Here is a 23,517-nt window from a genome sequence, read left to right as displayed (position 1 = left end):
AACTTGGGACCCGCATACGTGGCAAACCCAGTGTGACCAGCAATATGGAGCTTGTCTTTCCTTTGGACCCCCACAGGTGAGGCGACCTCAAAGGATCTCGACCAATTCCCAGAGGGAGTTAGCTCTTTGGACTGGCCGGTCCTAGGTGAGGCAATATTAAGCCCGGGGGCAGAGTCAGGGGCCTTGCAGGATTTGAGCCACACTGCCAGCCTGCCATAGGGATCCTTCTTGGTTTTCTGTGGGAAACCACGGCAGACCTTGCATCCCTCCTCATCGTGGCCCACATGCAGGCAATTTAGGCATCTCTGATGCAGATCCTCAACAAATAAATTCCTCAATCCACACTTCGCACAGAGGTTGAAGAGGCTCCTCTTCTCTTGGGACATGGTTGAAAGACAAGGCCTTCTCAAAACTTTGATGTGAGATATGCAATGTAAGAAGATATTCACTGACAGCGAGTCCCTGCTGTCGGTAGTCAACCTTAGGTCAAACGATAAGCAAAAACAAGTCAAAAGTTGACAAAAATGTTTATCGAAAATCAAAAATACACAAAATAGCTCGGAGAGTAAGATGAGGATTTCCAATAGTGAAGCGTGCAGTAAAAATCTGAAGATGGCCACCAGGGGTGGAGCTTAGGGAGAGGACTGTCATTGGACGGGGCAGTATGACCTCGAAGGACAGTGATGGGTTAAGAGGAGAAATACAGTTTTCAAGCTAAAGTGAAACTGTTTTTTCTCTACCAAGGATTTCCAGCCTGACGACAGGGAATATTCATGAGCATGTGAATCCATGCCTGACCACATGCTGGAGAAGAGGTGTCTCCCTGGCAGGGACCTTGCTATGAGATGTCTGTGGGGTTAAAGTGACCAGAGGCTTAAAGGTGTACACAGCTCGAGCACATCTGCAGCTTTTTCCATTGTCCTCTGTGTAAAGACTGGAGGGGTTCTGTACTTCTGCCCTCTATATGGCAGAGCAGAGGCACAGAGCATCCAAGCCAACGTACTCTATATGGTAGCTATGGATGAGCAACCAAGGCTTAAGCTCTCAGGAGGTAATGCAGGCTGGTTCTTAAGTACAGTGAGTCCCCAAGCCTTCACAAAGAAATGTCCACACACTATGCCACGTGCTAACACAATTCTTAATATAAAACGAAGGTTCAGAAATATATACATAATTCAATAACACACTGTGCACTCTGGTAATTCTTAAATGACAAATATATACAATGTCTATGTGGTACTACACTTAGGCTTTAGATTCCTTTAAAATGCATGAACTGCTGGCAGTTATAATGAAGAATACAAATCATGCAGCAAGGTGTATCAACATAGATAATAAGGAAGGAAGGTAGGTTAAGCAATGGCAGAATGCTTTCTTTAGATATAGAGACACAATTCTGAGTGAGGATCCCCCACCTGGGCAACCTGTAATAAAAGTATTAACAAGACCAGTCCATACATGCTTAATAAGTCTTGCTTCCTGGTCAAAGTATTCAACCACCCCAATGTACCTGCAGTGGAAGAGTTTGTTCAACGGTTTGTCTACGGTTCCCCTAGAGGGTGGACTCCCTTTAAAGCAGGAGCCACTGGGCATCGAGATCCTCGAAGAAAAGGGGCACACTTGCCGTGATGCTGCAGTTTTGACTTACGCAGTGTTCTTCGACGATCGATCGTGGAAGTCCTGGGAAGATGAGGTGTGCGGTAAACCTCAATGCAAAGTGTTTTGTACTGCAAATAAGACTCAGTGATGGATGCAGGCCCGGCGGCGGGTGTTGGGAGTCACGTTCGGTGGTCCTCTGGCTTGTCGATGCTGGAATCGCAGCACGTACCTCGGGATAGCTTTACCGATCGGGACTCGACCACAGGCTGGACCTCGGATCTTCACGCCGTCAGTGTCCTCAGGACGTCTTTACAAGCTTCTGGTGGCGGGAAACCCACCAGCGGACTTTCCTCAGTAGCTGGCAACCTCGACTTTCTCCAACAGGACAAAGTGGTCGACAGGGATTGCAAGGGAGCCCTTGTTCAAATGATCTTTGGCGATGTAGAGCTTTTCGGCTCCGGGTATCGAGCAGCACAGTGTCGAGATGTTCCCGCTTCTGGGTGACACAATTCGACTGGCTTCCAGCGGTCACAGAAATCTTCCGAACCTTGGTCGATGTCAAAGGACTTCGATGGCCGCGATGTCCAGGTGCTCTCTTCAGGATTCTTGGTGGTCCCCTTCATCGAATGTTCGTAGCTCCGGGAGAGGTCTCCTAGCCAGGTCCTATTTCGGATCAGTCCTCGACAGACTCGACAGCTTTTAGATTACTTCAAAGGAAATACAGCAGTATTCTTCTTCTTTCAGCTGGGCATCAAGGGTGTGCTTCTAGTTTCAACTTCAGCTTCTGAACAAATTGGTAAGTGAGAGGTCCGCAGATATACACATCTGTCCCTCAGTCACTCTGGCTGAGCCAGGCTCAGTCAGCCAATCACACAGAAGGGCAATCATGCAGGCAGACAGCCAATCAGGCTCATGCGCATTCAGGCCATTCATTTCCACCCATAACAAGAAATGTGGATTGGGCAAGCACCCAGCCTTTAAGCACACCACACTGCATTCATGTCAGTGTCAGGTAGGGCTGTCTTATTCATTGCGCGTCACACACAGAAACCAGACACCCATAACATAGAATGCATATTGGTCACAGACCCTATTCACATAGGTCCCACCCCAAGGGTGTACCCAAAACATACAATCACTGGGAAGGCACCAGCCAGTCTGGCCTGGACTTCCCAACAATACCATATATCTTCCACCCAACAGCTAGTCAGGGGAAGGGACAGAGTCAGGGATTCACAGCACTTTGGCAAAACAAGGTAACAGGCAATAGAAACCAAGAGGCCCCAGGGGCCATCTTGCGTTCCATCAGGAATCCACTGATTCCTATGACAGGGCCTGGGTATCCCAAAATGGAGAATACTCAGAGCTCCTGTCATATCAGCATGAAGCTGCCACCAACCCATACCCTGCTCTGTGGGCAACACACAGGTGCCCAAAAACATACACTAAGGGTACAGGATTGTACCCCCACCGATGGGTGCCATAAGTGTATCCCAAGGGTCTCTGTTTACCACAACCAAAAAGAGGAAGAGCTGCACTGCCAGGGGTCCCAACTGGACTCCTGTGCAGGAAATAACACAGCACACACATGATAACGAAGTACAGGACAAGGACATGGAGGCACTGTCCCTCCAATGCCTTTCCAGCATCAGACTCTGAAAGGACACATTGGGTTTTACAAATGAATAGGCTTGAATAAGTCAAGATCAAGTGAGTTGCCAAACACACTGGTGATGTGCAATAGGGGACCATGGCAGTTATATCCTCCAGCCTGTAAAACTCCACAGAAAAGTCCCCCACCTCCCAGACTCTATGATTTGAACCCATAAACAACATGGTCACCTTCTTCACTGAAGATTAGAAAAACTGGGCCCTGGAAGCCAGAGCAAATTCCACTGGGGTGTTGGAGCCAAACAACGATGAAGACAAGCCCTCCACCGGGGCTGCGATACTGCAGGGGAGGAGTATCTTTAATTGGGGCCAAAACCGACCCAGAAGGTGTGTGGTAGAGAGCCCAAGAGGCCTTCTCTACCTCTGCCAGCCTCAGAAGGCACACAGGATCCTGGCTACACCATTGGCACTGAAGCCAAAGCCTCCAGCCATGGGGCCTGGCGAAGATGTCTATCATTTTAAGCCTAAACTCTTCCCATTGCTCTAGGGTGTAGGAGCTGGTGAGGAAAGGTATCTGTTCCTTGGCAGGCAATGATTCCTGGAATGGGAGTGATGGAGACTCTCCTCGGAGGAAAAGGAAGAAGAGTGCTGCTTCGATAATGGGCATGGAACTTCTTTCTCAGTGACAAAGAACTTTCTGTAGAAAGCTCCGAAGTTGGGGTCTTCGACAGGGCCTGCTTCTTACCCTTATGGGAGATGGTGAAAATATTAGCAGCAGGAGGGACTTGGGGTGCATGGTTTGGCAGAAGCTGCAGTCCTGTGTGTTATGGTCGTCCCACAGTTACCAGAGCCACACTGTATGGGAGTGGGAGATGCACATTTACCTCCTGAAATCCCGACAGGCTTAAGGCCCGAGGCCATCACGTTGTTAAGCATGACGCAATAACAATTATCAAGAAAGTTACTGACATTCCAAAATCAGCGTGCTGAGAGTGCTGAAAAAAGGAACAGAGGTTATGGAGCGCAGCAAGCTTCCTATATACCTCGCACAACAACACAGCCAGATTCATGGGCACCAAGAACACCAAAAGGAGCAGTCTTGTTCGAGCTGTAGTATGCCCCCTAGTGGCTGGAAAGCAATCCAAAGCTGGCTGACACTGGAGAATATATTTCTAAGATTAGGAATCTGTGGGAAGGAATCCATTAGAAATAACCCATGCAGTATTTCCATCCAGAATTCTGCCAAATGTGCAATAAAGGCATACAATTGTTAAGACAGAGGAGTATACAATGGTAATGATAGGATTAAAGCAAAGCAATGAGTGATTCCAATGATGCCTCACCTGAATGGCTTCTGTAAATGCTGATCATACATTTCTTCAAATATCCTTTCGCTGGTCAGTGAAACAACCGTTCGAATGTTCTCCACAGCTTCAGAGGCTATCTATAACAAACACAAAGCAAATAAAAATCAGTGCACGTTTCCAAATGTACGTGTGTAACTTTGCTCATTCAAAAGAACAGCATTGCATATAATGTGTCACTTTTCAAACATAAGTATTCATTTTGAAATCAAGACTACAGAGATAAATGATTGATTCATATTTGCTTACTTCATGAATAATAAAAAAAACAATCAACAATTGTCAATTGTTAAATCAGGAAACCTAGAAATAGATCACATCGCACAACGAGCATCATTCTTGGATATATATATAAAAAAACTCCAGTTGTATAATATGTGAGGAAAACGATGGATAGTGGCAGAAAAAACACTGTCAAATAGGTGCGATGTTTCAAATGTTACGCTTTTCAAGAATAGCAACCAATAAATCATTTGGTACTGGGCAGCACATCATTTTAATTGAACCATTCATTGCCTGCTGTGATTCTTGGATCTTTGCTAGTGGAAACAGCAGAGGCAACATATTATTGTATGTTAGGGGACAGATTTGCTGAGGCATATGACACTTTGGCTCTTCACAAACAGTGTCAGATTTCAGTATGCCTTCATGTATGCTTGTGTATTTAACACACAACCAGGCATGTGAAAGAGAATAATGTCACACTATTACGCAATAAGGGCACAACTCTGTAACTTTGACACTGGCTTCTTCCAAAATGCTGCAGTGAATTCCCTATGCTCCCCTATTTCCCTGTTGTAACTATATGCTGTTGGTTTTAGGATAACTTATCACAGAATTTTATAATTCTGATTTTCATATATTGACTGTATTTTATGAATGTTTTTCCTACTTATTTTAACACTGACGCTAATTCATTGATGGTGCTCACATCAGCCCGTGTCTGCATAGTCAATGGTGAGGGGTCAGGTGAGTCGAAGTTTAATACATCAGGAAAGTTGCAGACACAAGATCCTTTGACTAACTCTTAAGACTTTGGGCCTCATCACGAGTAGGACGGTAGCCCATAAATCCGGCGGTAATGGTATTAGCGGCGCAAATGGATCGCAAGTCGGCCACAAATACAGCTGGATCCAAAAAAGCACCAGCGCTATTTCAACCGGCGTGATTACAGTCGGCGCGATTACAGCCAGCGCTAATAGCCCTGACTACACCAAAAAGCTCAAAAACAGCTGTATCACAAGTGCATTCTCAGTGGTATTAGCGCTGAAAACCGACGCTAATACAGCTGAGAATTACCTCCAGCTGGAGGCTGGAGGTAAATGAACCCAGGTACCAGGAATCAAGCCACAGGTGAACGCAATGCACACCCGAGCGCTACATAAGACCCACCCAGGCCCAAACCCTGTTTGCAACAGCATGCTGCCATTATTTGATGCAAGCTGGGACCGGCAGCTGCTCAGGCTGCGCCTCGCCCTTCTGATGCAGGACAAACAAGCCAGGGCACAGGGAGGCGGTGGAATGAGAAGGAGGAGAGCAGCCCCATCAGGGCGAGCATACATACCCAGGGTCAGGCCATCACCATGGGCCCTCAGTGACACCCAATTGGTAACTGAGTACCGTCTGAACAGGGAGACCATCACTGAGCTGCTGGCCACAATACATGATGAAATTGGGAATCTGGTGGCAGTCCTGCAGTTCCTTGGGATGGGCACTTTCCAGCACTCCGTGACTGTTAGGGAGAATTCTCATTTATGGTTAATTTCCCTCACCTAGTGAGTCCCCCAGCAGCTTTTCTGGACTTTTGGAGTTTATTTTTTTCCACCTGGTAAGAGTGAGAGCTTTTTCCCCACTCTTACCTGTGTTTTGCTATGTGTTTCCATCTGTTTTTGTGATTGTGGACTCTGAAGTACACCACTTCAGTAGCCCCCTTCTTTGTGTGTGTCACACAGCACCTTCAGTGCGGTGGCACAGGGTTGTCTTTAAGACTTCCCTCGACTCCATTTCTGAGGCGACTACTATCCCCGAGAAAAGGGTAAAGTTACCATTAACTTTACTTAGTCAATCTACCACAGATCCAGTGACCCTATCTTCCATGGAGTACTGGAAAGGGTTAACTCGAATCCCTTTTTTATCTGTACCTCCTACAGCATTGTTTCGCTCTTTTAACATTTAGACTTGGCTGGTGGCAGTGGTATCTACCCTAACTTTTCTACCGCGATTATATTAGATTAACGTGGTACTGTTCTTGGCTATTGTACTAGCCTCGAACATAAACCCGCTTGACCAAATCGTCTTTCTTTTTGCTCCGGTTGGGTTTATTCGCCATATCTTTTTGTTAAAGTCCTTCTTGTGTTTTACTTTGTGCGGCAAACTAGGTTCGCCTTCAAAGTCGCACTTTGTCATGATTGGCCAGGGTAGTTGTCCAGGCTGGACAACCCCCCTGCTGGGTAATTGACAGCCAGGCGGCGTGAATGGGTTTTTTTGCATAAAAGGCAGGTCTCTTGGGCTAGAAGTCAGAGAGTCGCCACTGGAACTACAAGGAACCGAAGAGAAGCGGAGAGAACGACGGCTGCTGCAACTACCGCGTCCCGGTGGAGTCCTGCTGCAGTCCTGAGCTATCTGCCCTTCAACGACTCAGAGAAGATCCAGTCCGGAGTCTTCTTCTCTTGAGCTTGGTGGGGATAACCAGCTCATCTTCTACAGCCAGAGGATCCTCTTCCGTGGTCGAAATCGCTGCACACTGCTGTAGTGGTCCGGATAGCCACCTGAAGAGCTTCTCCTGTTTTTAAGGAGCGGACCTTTTATTCCATGTCGCTGCTGCCGGCCTCATCCCCGTGTGGTGCAGACCCCCTTCAAACGTCCTCCATTCTCGACGAAGCTCCAGGAATCGTGGGTCTGAGGGAAACCAACAGGAACAACTGCTAGGGCACCAGCTGCACCATTGGAACAAGGTACTGTGTTCTGTTGAGGAAACTGGGTGAATCCCTTTTTCTTCATTTCCATGGCTTGACCTTGTCTTCCCTCCTTCTTATAACTTTTGTTTCTGAACATTGACAATATCGAAGTACTTTTGGCTCTGTGGAATCGTGAACTGTTAGACCGTGTGATCTTCGTCAACTGGCCCCTGGTGTCTTTCGACCCTGGCTCCGGCCTTTTGACTTTTGAACTCCTGTCTTTGAGTGTTTCTTGATTCTGCCTGCCTAACCAAAATATTGCCTGTGATTTTTGCCTCCAACTCCCTCTAGATATCGCAGGTGCTAAGTGTGTTTTTGCCCCGGTAGCATTTCATGTCACGGATACGCGTTTGTTTAGTAGACCGCACTGTCAAAAAGTGATCGCATTCATATCCGCGGTAACGTGTTTTTGTGCCTAACACCGGTTCACTCCAACACAGGGTACTTACCTTGAGACTTACTGTACAAAGTGAATTGGTTAGTTGTAGTATATTTAACGTGTGGTTTTTATTGAAGTTTAATAGAAGTGTTGTGTTTATAATGAATGGTTTAAAAATAAATGTACATATATTTTTCTACTTGAAACCTTGAGTCAGTGTTTGCTTGAGTCACAGTAATTGTGGTCCTTTTGTGTAATCTCTGTTACTGCTCATATACTCTTGAGATAAGCCTGGCTGCTCAGCCACTGCTACCACTATGACATAGTAGTACAGGCTTGTACCAAAGGTAAAACTTGTATCACCACCTGTAGTCTTAATTGTGTGTAGTGGTCCCTAAGGGCACTGCACGGGATTCTGCCTAACACTGGTGTACAGCGGTGAGGATTTGGAAGTAGAGTGATTACACTTAGAGTGCCGCTGTTGCTTGGGTTCAACTAACCACAAGGCTAACACCACTAATTCTATTTAACTAAGAAATCATGTCAAATATGGAAAACTACACTGAAGAGAGTCTTTTACTCTATACTGCTGAGGTTCTGAGAACCATGTGTAGGGATAAGAATATCTCTGGTAAAGGAAAGAAATCTGAACTGGTTGCAAAGTTAATGGGAAAAAGTCTGGAGAGTGGGTCAGAAGGACCTACCACTCCAGCAAATGTGGATTTTGGTGTTTCTGATTCTGAGAGTGTTAATTGTGAAGAAGTAGATGAGTCCATGCTAGGAAACCCTGCAACTCCCTTGCCTGCTCAGAATGCACAAACTCTGTCCACAGGGACCCCCACAGGTCCTACACTTACTCCTGAGTTTATTGCACTCAAGAAAATGAGACTTGAATTAGAAGTGAAACGTATTGATGCACAAACTGCCATGAAACATCAAGAGTTAAGGCTCAGAGAAATGGAGCTGAACCATGAACTACAAATGAAGAAACTGTCTCTAGAAAATGCTTCTCTCCAAGAGTCCTCTAGGTCTTCAAACCCTAAGAGACCCCGTATGCCAAAGGAAATGATTGGTATGTATGAGACTAAACTTGATATTTTGGATTGGTTAGCAATGTTTGAGTACAATCATGGGATTCAAGGTATCTCAGGGAATTAGTTGATTCCTTGGCTTTTCTCTAGGCTCCCCCTGTTGCAAGTGATGCTGTAATGGAGTTGGGGGAGGAGGATAAGCAGAATTATGAGTGTGTGAAACTAGCATTAATAGCTAGGTTTGGGAAGACCCCTTCCCAGTATCTTAAGAGGTTTAGAACCCTCAAAAAGCATGATGGTACCCCTTGGGCTACCTGGGTGTGTGAATGTTTGAAAAACTTAGATGGTTGGGTTAAGGGTTACAAAGTGAACACTTATGAAGGTTTGAGGAATCTTGTAATGTTGGAGTCTATTTTTGATGTCTGCTCTCCTGAGCTTAGACAGCACTTGGCTGATTCAAAGGAGATAGATCCTAAGAAACGAGCTAAGGCCGCTGACTTGTGGGTTGCCAACAGGGCTACTCACAAGGATTCTGGGGCTACTCAGAAGAAGGATGAGGGGGAGCAGCCAAAGAAAGACAACAAAGAGAATTCCAATAATTCCAATCCAAAAGAGGGCCCCAAACATAACCAGGGTAAGCCACAAGGTAAACCGAATAAGGCTAGTGTACCACCTGGTTCCACACCAGATGGAGGCCAGGGCAAACCCCCATTCCAGAGAGCATTTGGAACATGCTTTGTTTGTGGGTTGCCTGGCCATGTGAAAGGAGATCCCAAGTGTAAGGGTAAACATTCAGGGATCAACACTGTCTCCTTAGCCTTCTCCCAGGTGGATGAAGTACCTATGACCAGTGGAAACTCTCAGCTACTAACTGATGAGCCCATGAGAGTCTCAGCTAGTGTTTCTTTAGTGTCCTTGAGTATTTGGGAACAACAGAACTTAGATGTCTATAACTCAATCCCAGATAATACTAAAGAGTATTATAAAGAAAGTGTTCTTGTGAATGGTCAGGAGACCCCTGCCATCAGAGACACTGGATCCAGCATAAGTGTGGTTGATGAATGTTTTTTCAAAGTGGAGGATGTTGCTTAGGCACCCAAACACTTAACCAAGTTAGCTGGAGGCCCTGTGCAAATGGTTCCCCAGTTACCAGCTCTCATCCAGTGTAATGACATGACTGTCAGAATACCTGTAAGTGTGCAAAATAACGTACCTGGGAGGGTCCTGTTGGGTAATGACCTTAAAACTCTCAGAGCTGTGTCTAGCACTCCCAGGCCCCCGAGCAGAAGGAAGCAGGAGCTCACAAGGTCTGCAAGGGAGAGAACCTTAAGAGGCTCTCCTGGGGACATGATAGAGGTAGCTATCACCCCAAATCCACATGACTTACTTATTGCCATTGCAGGACAAGAAAAGACAAAGGGGAAACCTAAGTCTGCCAGCAAGAAATCAGCAAGCACTTCTATGCCCAAAAGGACATCTCCGAGACTGTCCAAAGTCACACCTGTGACTCCCTGAGGCTGAGTGCGAGGTTCAACCCTGTATGGTTAAACTAGATGCTGAGGAATCAGATCTAGAAGAGGATCTTACCTTGGTAGGAGATCTTGACCCTGTTGACCATCCTGAGCTGCAGTCTTTACTGGCAGAAGGTGGACCCAACAGAGAAGATTTCAGTAAGGGACAACGAGAGTGTCCTACCTTGGAAGGTCTTCGCCAACAGGCAGCTTCTCAGCTCAATGGGACTGATCCTGGGAAAGTATAGGTTGCACTGGGAAGATGCCCTCTTCTACAGTGAACCAACTGAGTCGACCCCTGGAGAATACAGAAGACTTGTAGTGCCTCTAGTGAACCGACTCCAGTTTCTGCAATTAGCCCATGAGATACCTTTGGCTGGTCACTTAAGTTTTAAGAAGACCAAAGAAAGGCTATCTCTGCACTTCTACTGGCCTAAGATGGGTACAGAAGTAGGCAAGTTCTGCAGAAGCTGCCACACTTGTCAAAACTCTGGCAAGAGTGGATCTAAGAATGTGGCACCCTTAGTGCCTCTCCCAGTGGTGGGAATTCCTTTTGAGAGGGTTGGGATTGGCACTGTTGATCCTCTTGACCCTCCCACAACTTCAGGCAACAGGTTTATCCTGGTTGTAGTGGACCATGCCACTAGGTTTCCTGAAGCTATACCTATGCGGACTTGCGGACTGTTACCGCTCCGGCTGTAGCTAAGGCCCGACTTGGTATTTTTACCAGAGTAGGTTTTCCTAAGGAGGTGATATCTGACAGGGGATCAAATTCTATGTCCCACTACAAGCAAACCACGTGGAAGACCTGTGGAGTTACCTACAAGTTCTCAACTGCCTACCACCCCCAAACCAATGGACTGGTAGAGAGGTTTAACAGAACTATGAAGAGCATGATAGGTGCTTTAGAAGAACCCCTTAGAAGAAAGTGGGACCTTCTACTGCCATGCCTTCTCTTTGCATATAGAGAAGTCCCTCAGGAGGGAGTAGGATTTAGTCCCTTCGAACTTCTTTATGGCCATCCTGTCAGAGGTCTATTGGCCCTGATTAAGGAGTGGTTGGAGGGTGCTCTTTCCCCCAAGCCAGTCAGAGTGACTGACTATGTGATAGGTCTCCGGAGGAGAATGTCACACATAATGGCAAAGGCAAGTGATAACTTGAAGGCTGGTCAAGCTCTGGTCAAACATTGGCATGACCAGAGGGCTAACATGGTTGAGTTTACTCAAGACCACTTGTTCTTGTTATGGTCCCCACAAGGCAGAGGGCCTTGCAGGACAAATGGATAGGACCCTTCAAGGTTGTGGGTAAACCTGGAGAGGTGAACTATCTGGTGGACTTAGGCAATCCTAAGGAGGCTGCCAGAGACTTTCATACCAACCGTTTAAAGGCTTATGTCTCCAGACCTGACAAAGGAGCTTTGCTTCTAGCTTCAGCTCAGGAAGAGGAGGAGAGTGAACCTCTACCTGACCCCCTCAGAGGCTTACCTTTAGATGAGCAAGTGGAAAGAGTTAATCTCTCTTCCAGTCTCACATCTGACTAGCAGGATGAGTTCAAGTTACTGTTAAATCAGTTTGCCTCCCTGTTCTCACATTCACAAGGCTTGACCCCTTAGGGCCAACATGACATACACACTGGTGACTGTTTGCTTGTCAAAAGCAGGGGGTACAGAATGTCAGACAATGTCAGATCCCACATAAGGAATGAGGTCAACAAGATGCTTGAACTCAGGGTAATAGAACCCTCTACTAGCCCATGGTCTAGCCCAGTTGTGCTTGTACCAAAGGCCGGATCCCAGGAGTTAAGATTCTGCGTGGACTATAGAGCTCTAAATGCAGTCACCACGACTGATGCCCATCCTTTGCCTAGGACAGATGAGCTGGTGGACAAACTTGGTGCAGCCAAGTACCTCAGCACATTTGACCTAACGTCAGGCTATTGGCAAATAGCCCTGACAGACCATGCCAATGAGAAAACTGCATTCTCCACCCCAGCTGGCCTCTACCAATTCAAGGTAATGCCTTTAGGATTAAAGAATGCACCTGCTTAATTTCAGAAGATGGTCAATAAAGTTCTGAATGGGATGGAGGACTTCTGCATGGCATACTTGGATGACATTGCAGTGTTTGGCCCTACATGGAAAGAACATGTTGAACACCTAGGTTATGTATTGCAGGCTCTTGAACAGGCCCATCTGACCATAAAGGCAAGCAAAAGTCAAATTGGTCAGAGTTCAGTGGTCTACCTTGGACATGAGGTAGGAGGAGGTGAAACAAGGCCACTGCCTAGCAATGTAAAAGCTGTACAAAACTGGGCCACCCCTACTACTCAAACCCAAGTGAGAGCCTTCCTAGGTCTCACTGGGTATTATAGGAACTTTATAGAGAACTATGGGATCATAGCTTCTCCCTTGAATGTCATCTCCTCTCCCAAATTTCCTAAAAAGGTCAGGTGGAATGAGGAGTGCAATCAAGCCTTTGAAGGCCTAAAAAAAGCCCTTTGTCAAGCTCCAGTCCTAAGAGAGCTCCTGACTATCACCAACCCTTCATTGTACAAACGGATGCTTCTAATTTAGGTATAGGTGCAGTCCTTAGTCAACTGGATGAGAAGGTAGGGAACACCCCATTTGTTTCATCAGCAGGAAGTTAAAGGATCCTGAGACAAGGTGGGCAACAATAGAAATAGAATGCTTTGCTATTGTGTGGGCACTGAAGAGGTTTAGACCATACTTGTATGGATCTACCTTCACTATTCAGACTGACCACCAAACCTTGAGATGGCTAATGCAAATGAAAGGGGAAAACCCAAAGTTACTCAGATGGTCAATCTGCCTGCAAGGATTTGATTCTTCCATTGAGCACAGAGCAGGAAGTCACCACCAAAATGCTGATGGTCTCTCTAGGATGTTTGTAACCGACTAGGGGTATGAGGTCCATCCAGGAGTGGATTATATCCTCCTGTCCCTTAGTCTGGGGGGGCCAGTGTTAGGGAGAATTCTCATTTATGGCTAATTTCCCTCACCTAGTGAGTCCCCCAGCAGCTTTGCTGGACTTCTGGAGTTTATTTTTTCCACCTGGTAAGAGTGAGGGCTTTTTCCCCACTCTTACCTGTGTTTTGCTATGTGTTTCCATCTGTTTTTGTGATTGTGGACTCTGAAGTACACCACTTCAGTAGCCCCCTTCTTTGTGATATGATATGATATGGCATTTATGTCCGCCTATACACAAGTCTTTCAAGGCGCGACGAGGCAGGGGGGAACAAGGGGAGACAGACAACGATCCTACTAGGCCAGGTGTCATTCAGATCGCGCAAGTGCAAGGGAAGAGGGGAGGGGAAAAGTGCAAGGGGTAAAGGGAGAGGGGAAGTGCAGTACAGGGTTAGTAGAATAACAAAATAAATAATAAGGGCCATCTGGTGGCAAGTGCAAGGTAAGTGCATACAAGTGCTGGGAAGGGGGGCTGTGGGGATACAGAGACAGTCCCACAGTGCAGGGGTTGCCAGGGAGGCAGTGCAAGGGAGAGTGGCTGGGCCAAGGACCGAAGTTCGGTGAGTGGCCCGGATTGCAGATTCAGTGCAGTTTCAGTAATTTTAGCAGGGGAGAGGGGGAGAGAAAGCGGAGGCAAAGAGGAAGATTTTGAGGTGCTTCCGAAACCGGAGATGGTTCTCCTCAAGTTTCAGGGAGGCAGGAAGGCTGTTGCAGAGGGAGGCCCCTGCTGCGGAGAGAGATCTACCCCCAACTCGTTGCTTGGAGAAGCGGCTGACCCTGAGGGAGTTGGAGGCGGATGAGTGGAGAGCTCGAGAAGGAAGATATTTAGGAAGAGAGAGCTGAAGGTATTTTGGACCAAGGCCCCAGAAGGCCTTGTGGACAATGCAGAGGGTTTTGAACTTAATCCTCGCAGCCACTGGGAGCCAGTGTAGTGATTTCAGTCCTGGAGAGATACGGGGGCTGGGCTTGAGGCCAAGGACAAGTCTCGCGGTCCTGTTCTGGATGAGTTGCAAAGGGCGGAGAGTAGAAGCAGGCAGATTTAGATAGAGGCTGTTGCAGTAGTCCAGCTTCGAGAGAACCAGGGCTCTAGAGACAGTGAGCTTCTGGGGGAAGGAGAGGAAAGGAAGGATACCTCTGAGGAGGTGTAGCTGGTAGTGTGACTTCTTAGAGACATCAGATATGTGAGGAGAGAAGGGGAGTGTGGATTCGAAAATGACCCCAAGGTTTTTTGCCTTGCAGGTAGGAGCAGGAAGAGGGCCAAGAGAGGCCGGCCAGAGAGCTGCAGGGAAGGAGGGAGTGTGTGTGCCGATGAGTAGAATCACAGTCTTACTGGCATTAAGGCAGAGGTTATTTGCGGCACACCATTCCTGGATAGCAGAAAGACAGTCAGAAATGAGGGAAGGCGAAGAGGAGGCCGAGGGTAGCCGGAAAATGAGCTGGGTATCATCCGCATAGCACTGGAAGTTGGGGCAGAGAGCGGCAATGCGGTGGGCAAGAAGTGCCAGGTACTGGTTAAACAGCCAGGGAGAGAGGTTAGATCCCTGGGGGACACCACAGGTAGAGAAAAAGATGTCAGAGAGGAAGGAACCCAGTTGGACCTGGGAGGGTCGATTGGAGAGGAAAGAGGTCAGCCACGCCAGAGCCTGACCAGTGATCCCCAGGTTATCACAGAGACGGTTGAGCAGGATGGTATGATTGACAGTATCAAAGGCAGAAGAGAGATCAAGCAAAATGAGAACACATGGAGTGTTAGAGTCAAGGTTCGAGAGCAGGTCCTCACGGATGTTCAGGAGAGCAGTTTCCATGCTTCTGGCAGCTCTAAAGCCAGACTGACGGTCGTGGAGACTACCAACAGATTCAGTATGGAGATTAAGCTGGGAGATGGCCAACTTCTCCAGGAGCTTGCCCAGGAAGGGACTGATAGAGATTGGGCGATAGTTAGCCGGGCAGGAGGGGTCGGAAGAGGGTTTCTTAAGAAGGGGGTGCACAAGGGAGTGCTTGAGAGGGGATGGGAAGACTCCAGACGCGAAGGAGTGGTTGCAGAAGTCAGCCAGGGCAGGAGCCAAGGAGTCGATGTGGTCCTTGATAGTTTTGGAGGAGCATGGGTGGACCTGTTTTGATGAGACTTTCATAGATCGGACTTGTCTTGAAACCTTGTCACCAGAGAAAAGGGGAAAGGCAGAGAAGGGGGAGGGGGGTTGGCTGCAGGATGGCCAGAGGAAGAGCAGGGAATAGAGGGGGTTGAGGTGATAGGAGGAGAGTGAGGACAGGATGTCCTGAGTTTTTGAAATGAAGAGAGAGGCCAGTGCCGTGCAGAGGGTCTGGGAGGGGACAGGAGCGGTAGAGACTGCAGCAGCGTTGGCCAGCTCCTTGCAGATTTTAAAGAGTTCGGCCGAATTGTTAGATGCCGCAGAAATGCAGGCTTGCATAAGGGCTCTCTTCTTGGTGAGAACGGAGAGCCGGTATTGCCTTTGGAGCAGACGGCAGGCCAGTTTGTCAGAGGATGCACATGAAGCACCCCATTTCCTCTCTGCCACCCTGCACTTGCGTTTAAGGGTGACGAGATCCGAGTCATACCAGGAGTTACATTTGGCTTTGGGCTTCAGGCGGATTCTCATGACAGGGGCAAGGATATCAAGAGTATCAGATATAGCAGAGTAAAAAGTGGAGAGGGCTGTGTCAGGGTGGGAGTCAGCCGAGCGGGGAGAGGGGGGTGAGAAGGTGGCAGCGAAAGCCTCAACTGACACGCGCTTCATGGGTTGGATGACCGAGAAGGAGAGTGGCAGTGATGAGGGTGGCTTTGTCTGTGGGGTAGGGAAGGTGAGGTGGGAGGATAGGAGAAAGTGATCACTCCAGGAGAGAGGAGTGGAGAGAGGGACAGAGAGGGGAAGGTCAGAAGAGATCAGAGCATCAAGAGTGTGCCCTGCAGAATGTGTCAGCCCACACGGGAGAATAGAGAGTGAGAGAGAGTCGCAGAGGTTGCAAAAGAGTCCAGAGGGGGGACAGGAGGCATCCAGGTGGATGTTGAAATCTCCAAGAAAGAGGAGTTGAGTGGTTGAGGACAGGAGTGAGGAGGAGAGGTCCGCCCACTCGGAGAGGAAGGAGGAAATTTGACCAGGTGGCTGATAGATAGTAGCCACGGTAAGGGAATGGCTAGGAAAGAGAGTAGTAGTGTGTCAAAGCTGGTGACAGAGCTGTCCGTGAACCATGTCTCAGTGAGACCGAGGACGTCAAGGTCCAGTTCCTCAAGAAGGTGACAGATGTCAGAGGAATGTTTGATGGCAGAGCGAGAGTTAAGAGTGGCAATGTGGAGAAGGTTGCCAACCTTGAAGGATTTCCGGGGAGGGGTACAGATCAGAGGTACGCCCTGCGGAGGTGAAGGAGCACAAGAGGGGGTAGGAAGGGAGTCACACAGCACCTTCAGTGCCGTGGCCCAGGGTTGTCTTTGAGACTTCTTTCGACTCCATTTCTGAGGCGACTACTGTCCCCCAGAAAAGGGTTAAGTTACCATTAACTTTACTTAGTCAATCTACCACAGATCCAGTACACCCCATCTTCCATGGAGTACTGGAATGGGTTAACTTGTATCCCTTTTTTATCTGTACCTCCTAGAGCATTGTTTCGCTCTTTTACCATTTAGACTTGGTTGGTGGCAATGGTATCTACCCTAACTTTTCTGCCGCGATTATATTAGATAAACGTGGTACTGTTCTTGGCTATTGTATTAGCCTCGAACATAAACCCGCTTGACCAAATCGTCTTTCTTTTGACTCCGTTTGGGTTTATTCACCATTTCTTTTTGTTAAAGTCCTTCTTGTGTTTTATTTTGCGCGGCAAACTAGGTTCGCCTTCTTTGTTCACTGTCTTTTGGCGGGCTTCTGCCCAGGTGGTGGCGCGGGAGGTCGGACGTGCATCATCCTTATCCCCATATGCCTCTGGTGTACCTTATGTGCCTGTAGGGGACATAAGGGATGGCATTAGGAGACATTCCCTCACGTATTTTGGCATACATGGTAGTAATCACATGGTGAGGGGTGTGGCATGGGGCTGTTGCACTGATGCACCAGCCTGGCCTGCTTACATTTGGTAGTGAATTGACTGCAACAGGGACACGTGCTGGGGTGGGGGAGGGGTTTGAGGGAATGCAATTTAACGTGGTGGCATGGCAGGGCTACATTGGTGTACTAGCTGTTGATTTGCTTGCATGCTTCACATCCCCATTTAAAACTTGACTTTTATGCATATTGAATGGGGGTCTGGTACTTGCCGCTGGCAGGTCCCTGCTGTGCCCCCGCCATGCTGTGTGGTGCCTGGTGCTTGGATGTGTCTCTTGGATGCCCACCCCACTCCTCTGGCTCAGAGGGGTGGCCTTGGTGCACAGGCACATGGGTGCTGCAGTGCGTGCCTGTGGTGGCTCCCACGCATTGCCCCCAGTCAGTCCCTGGCTCATGGGTAGTTCCACTGGGGGATGCTATGACGAGCTGTTGTAGTTACATTTAAAGAGGGGCTGGGGGGGGGGTTTGACTATCCTTCAGCCTCTTGGGTGGCAGCGCCCACCTCGGATTCTCCAACTCAATCCCCTCCATGCCGATCACAGTGCTACATTTTTCCTCCCAGGTTGTTAGGTCCAGTACAGGTGGTAAGCCTCTCCCTGTGACCATGCAGTTCTGTCGATGGTGGGACAGGATTCCCTGGACCCGGACCATCGCTTGCGGTAATCTTCCCCGCTGACTGCCGACACCTTCCAGTTCCAGATCTGGGTGCGGCGCAGGGAGGAAGTCTTCTGCCTGGCTCCATATAGCTCGGCATGGTGGGACACTACCTCATCCACCAGTACTATCAGTTCTGCGTCTGTGAGCTTTGGTTTACGCAGGCGTCTTAGACTGCTTTGTACCTTGCCCTCTACTGAGACATGTTTGATGGTCTGGAAGTGTGGCTGGCTGCCAGGGGCTCTGATTTTGAATGGATTGTGATTTCCAAAATGTGTGTGTGTGTGTGTGTGTGTGTGTGTGTGTATTGTGTCACCAGCTTACTCCTGGTGACACAATAAGGGTAGGTATCGGTTATCTACTTATTCCGTGGTTGAAGCAAAGAGAAAGACATTGGCTTGAATGGTGCTGTGCAGGCATGAGATGATTGATCATGGTACTCCCAGCACGTAGTCACAGGCGGACAGAACAGGCATTGGGGCCCTCCTATCTCCCACACCCCAACTCTGGGGTTGGACTGGACATGGTGTAAACCCTAGCAGGCCTCCCACCCCAGGCTGAGAGGGTTTCCTATCCCTTCTTGCGCAAAGGGTGTAACTATTAGTATCTATGGATGTAGTGGGGTGATGGTGTTGTGGTGTGTGTGTGTATTTAACATGTTGTGTGCCATGGTAGCATGTGAAGCTCAATATGACAAGGCGCGCACCATGGAAAGTACGAAAAGTACTGTTTACTGGACTGTTGTGCTGCCCCCGTTCTTAACTGAGGCCGCGGATTACTGTTTGGCAGTGTTTGGATTATCCGCTGTCCCACGGAGCATTGCTGCAGAAACGACGCCTGGAGGACGTTGTTAGATGCAACCCTAGTGTTGCCTGGCTTCCTGTTTGAGTGCAACACAAAGAAGGTGACTTTTTGCTCTAACGAGTTGGACTGACCACTGTGTGAGCGTGTACGCGTGTAGCGTGAACGTGGGGCACAACGGGCACAGCGTAATTAAGAGTGTGTTTAAAAGTGGTGAATCAACGGAATTAATTGAACGCCGTTCTTTATTTTCCCTTCTTTTTCCCTTTGTCTAAGGTCTCCTTCCTGGGTCCCGCCCCTGTGTTGTGCCAGGACGCCCTCTTCTATTTCTATAAAAAGACTCATGCCCGCGCACTCGCACGCGCACCGTGGAAAGTATGAAAAGTACTGTTTACTGGACTGTTGTGCTGCCCCCGTTCTTAACTGAGACCGTGGATTACTGTTTGGCAGTGTTTGGATTATCCGCTGTCCGACGGAGCATTGCTGCAGAAACGACACCTGGAGGACGTCGTTAGATGCAACCCTAGTGTTGCCTGGCTTCCTGTTTGAGTGCAACACAAAGAAGGTGACTTTTTGCTCTAACGAGTTGGACTGACCACTGTGTGAGCGTGTACGCGTGTAGCGTTACGCGTGTAGCGTGTAGCACGAACGCGGGGCACAACGGGCACAGCGTAATTAAGAGTGTGTTTAAAAGTGGTGAATCAACGGAATTAATTGAACGCCATTCTTTATTTTCCCTTCTTTTTCCCTTTGTCGAAGGTCTCCTTCCTGGGTCCCGCCCCTGTGTTGTGCCAGGACGCCCTCTTCTATTTCTATAAAAAGACTTGTGCCCGCGCACTCGCGCGCGCACCCTGGAAAGTACAAAAAGTACTGTTTACTGTTCACGGTGCGCGGGTTGCGAGTTGCGAGATCCGAGTCTGATTCTACCATCAAGCATAGGCATTCATTATGGTAAATGGGCTTCGTAGAGGGAGGAAGATCCGTGATGATAAGAACAATAAGATGAACCAATTATTGGGTAACCATTTGGTCATGGCAGACATCCCCACAGATGATAATGAGAAATCCAACTGCTCAAATGAGGTGAGAACGTCTGTTTGTGTAGAATTGCTGGGTGAGGTGAGTGACCATCCATTCCAAGGTTTGGGGGACCAAATAAAGGTCCCTACCAATGAGGGGAGCCCCTTACAACAAATCATCTCTACCAATGCCCTTCCGCTACCAGAAACTTACAAGTTTCAAGAAATGAACCAAGATCATGAGAACAGGGCGATATGCGGGGGCTTGGCGATTCCCCCTAAAGATGCTTTATTAGCCACAATGGGGATTAGATCAACTAAACCGAGTTTTTCTGATGTGTCGATCATTGCCCCAGCTATTGAGGCACTCCTGGATAAGAGAATGCGCTTTTCCAGAGTGCCCTCTACCCCGGTCAAAGCTCACAAATATTGCATGGAAGATGTTCATGTGCATTCTGCTCCAGGATATGTGCCTGGGACGCAAGCCCAGGTTCATGCTTGTTTTGATGATCATTCATCAAATATTGAGAATGAAAAGGGGGTGCTCAATCAAGGGACTAGCTCACCTGTGGGAATGGTAACCACCAGGGACTTAGTTGGAGCAACAGATGGGCAGCTACTTCATGCTGACCCCAAAACGAGTTTATCTCAACTGGAAGTGGAAGCTGAACGCAATCTAATGGAGTCCTCAGATATTGGGGTTGAGTTTCCAGTGATATCTAGAATACTTAATTTGCTTGATAAAGGACACGACTATACGCATGCGCAACTTATGTATTCGCATGATATTATCACTGAGTTATCAGTTAAAATCAACAGAATTGAGGGGCTATTGTTTACCCGTGATGCGGTGGCGGCCCTTACTAAGGGAAAACAAGGAGAATGCACTAAAATGAGCTCCAAAACCTCGTAAACCACAGTGGATGTAAGTATGGGATTAAAACCCATGACTTCTCTGGTGTCTCTTACTAAAGCCTCACAAACTCTGGTTGATCCAAGAATGGGGTTGCAGCCAATTCCCACTTTTGCCGCAGTTACGGTATCTGACGTAAGGAAAACAGATGGGGTTGAAAATGCTGCCCCTAATCAGTTGTCAGAGCTGGTAGCGGCTAATGCAGTGGCCATCAAACAGATCCTCCTAACGATAGAAAAGATGAGCTCTATTCACCAACCACCAACGGGGCAATTCGGTACTATTGAAGCAACGGAAGACCCCCCAAGACCGCTGCCTAGCTCAGCTAGAGAGGAGTCACCTGATAGCCCATCAGTGTTGACTAACTTAATTGGCTTGGAGGATGATGTACAGAAAGTCCATAACCCCATAGATGCAGAGAAGGCACTTATGGTTGAAGATCAAGGCCATGAGCCGGTTCTTTCAAGGAAGCAGAAGAGACTGCTACTGAGAGCCACAAAACGTAAAAGCAAACAAGCGAAAAATGTAAAACTGCCCACCAAACAAGATAAGGCAAAGTCCTTACTAGATTCTCTAAAGGTTGATATAAAGGATCATTCAATAGAAGAAGAAAAGATCGATCTCCTGCAACTTAATCCTGAATCTAGAGCGCTACTGAATATCGAGAATAATCAGAGTCCAAAATGAAGGGGATAAAAAAGATGGGCAATGGGTCGGAACTGTCTTACCAGACAGAGGAACCGTCTTTGGTTAAACACAAGCAAACTGAGCTACAACATTTTTTTCCCGGCACTTTATATGAAAAAGGCTTCGAATAAAATCAAGGAGGCAGGCTTTGGTAAATCATCGAAAAAACCATGTGTCAACAAAATAATACCAACTAAATTAGGTGAGTCGCTCCCAAGTCTATCAAATAGGCAGGAGGGAGAACCTTCTAAAAAGGATTGCCACCAGGAGTCAATAGCAAATGTCCAGGTGATAGAAGCTGTTCATAAGGTAATTATAGAACAGGGTTCTAATGGAAGTGTTGGTTCACCACCATGTAAGATAAATAAAACCAGGGCCAGAGATAGATCTATTTCAGAAGGAGAGTCTAGAGAGCATGCATTATACCCAAATGCCTACGAAACGGTATCGAACTCGAGGCACTGTTTTTAACAGCAGATATGCCATCTATCATGGGCAGGGAAACTAAACAATTACCCTCTGTGAAAATGAGTTTAAATCGATCAGCCATGTTGAAAGCCTTTCAGGCGATCCCAGCCCTACGAACCATAAGAAGCAATGATATTGACTGGGTGCGATTGTCTCACAACAACCCTACTCGGATGCTTTGTGGTTACCAATCGCATATCATTGCAAGACTAATTTGGACTCAGAGGGATGACTTAGAGTTATTGGGGCTATTTCCCTGTCTATTTAATTCTGATGAATGTGCTGAAATCTTTATTGCAACCATCCCAGAGCAACCACAGAATGCTATTGTAGCATCGCACCGTAAGTGCATGGAAGTGCTTCAGGCTGTTTGGCTGTGGATCCTGCCGGACTCAACTCGGACCTTTTTGACTGCATGAGCGAGAGCCGTCGGCAAGAGGAAGTGCCAGCGTCTCGCAACGTGCTGCTACTTGGACTACCTGAAGTAAATAGTTTGCTCGAATCTTGTTATAGCGTTTCTTCGGGGATTTAGGTTTAGCGTTTGTGTTTGTGCTCCTGTTGTAGTGCTAGTGTCTCTACAACGTTAGTTACTACCCTCCTCTTTCTTACAGCCACAATTCAAAGGGTTGCAGGTAGCTCCGCCCCCGAGCAGCGGGATTGGTGTGCACCATTTGAAAACGTCTGTGCACGCGCACCGCGCGCGCACCGTAAGTGCATGGAAGTGCTTCAGGCTGTTTGGCTGTTCGGGTGAGCGTTCCTGAATACGCATGGATTAAGTATAGGTCTTTTTCCCTTTTGTGTTGGTGCAAGTACTCACTCGCAGAGTCCTCTATTGTTTTCTAAGGTAGGATTTTGCTAATAAAAATCTTGAGTTATTTTGGGAACTTCAAAAAAAAAAAAAAAAAAGCGTGAGTCATTTTATTGGGCATTTATTTAGTTATCATAGATGATGGCCAGTGGTCTGAGAAGTAGAAAGTGCTCTGAAATGGCGGTTCCCCTTAATCCTACCGACCAAATTAATAATGGGGCATCTTCTATAAGTATTGTTGATATGGATATTACAAGACATCAGGTTGACTTGAACATAGAATCAAAAGAGCCTGTTGACTTGTATCCAGGCTCTACTAATGAATTGCAGCCTCATAATAGCAATTTAGATCTTGAAATCCTGGCTGATTTGGACACCCGCATTAGGTTATCCATCGGTTTACTGACTCCACTAATACCTAGAAATCGTGATTCGCATACGAATGCAGATAATTCTGATGTATATTTACCATCAAATTTACATCTGCCATTGTCACCTGCTAATGTTATAGCTTTAGATAATGCCTCTCACTCGGAACTTCCTATAAGCCCTGATCTCCATGTTCCATATTCACAAAATATTGGGAGTGAACCTAATTCATCCCCTATTTCTAAAGAGCAAGAACCATTCACTTTCCCAGTGATAATACGGATATTGGACTTGCTGGACAAAGGTCA

General features: G+C 47.5%; 1 protein-coding gene across 2 annotated transcripts in view; it reads right to left on the bottom strand.

Moving 5' to 3' along the window:
- Positions 1 to 23,517, bottom strand: part of LOC138569869 (ATP-binding cassette sub-family B member 5-like) — a 1,230,756-nt gene that overhangs the window by 211,521 nt on the left and 995,718 nt on the right. For both annotated transcript variants that reach the window (XM_069648261.1, XM_069648260.1), the window contains one exon: positions 4,554 to 4,654. In XM_069648261.1, coding sequence (XP_069504362.1) covers positions 4,554 to 4,654 — 101 coding nt within the window. The remainder of the gene's footprint in view (positions 1 to 4,553; positions 4,655 to 23,517) is intronic.

The sequence above is a fragment of the Ambystoma mexicanum genome, chromosome 2q, assembly GCF_040938575.1.
Source record: "Ambystoma mexicanum isolate Mex_15411 chromosome 2q, UKY_AmexF1_1, whole genome shotgun sequence".
Taxonomy (NCBI): domain Eukaryota; kingdom Metazoa; phylum Chordata; class Amphibia; order Caudata; family Ambystomatidae; genus Ambystoma; species Ambystoma mexicanum.
This window is presented reverse-complemented; position numbering and strand designations above follow the sequence as displayed.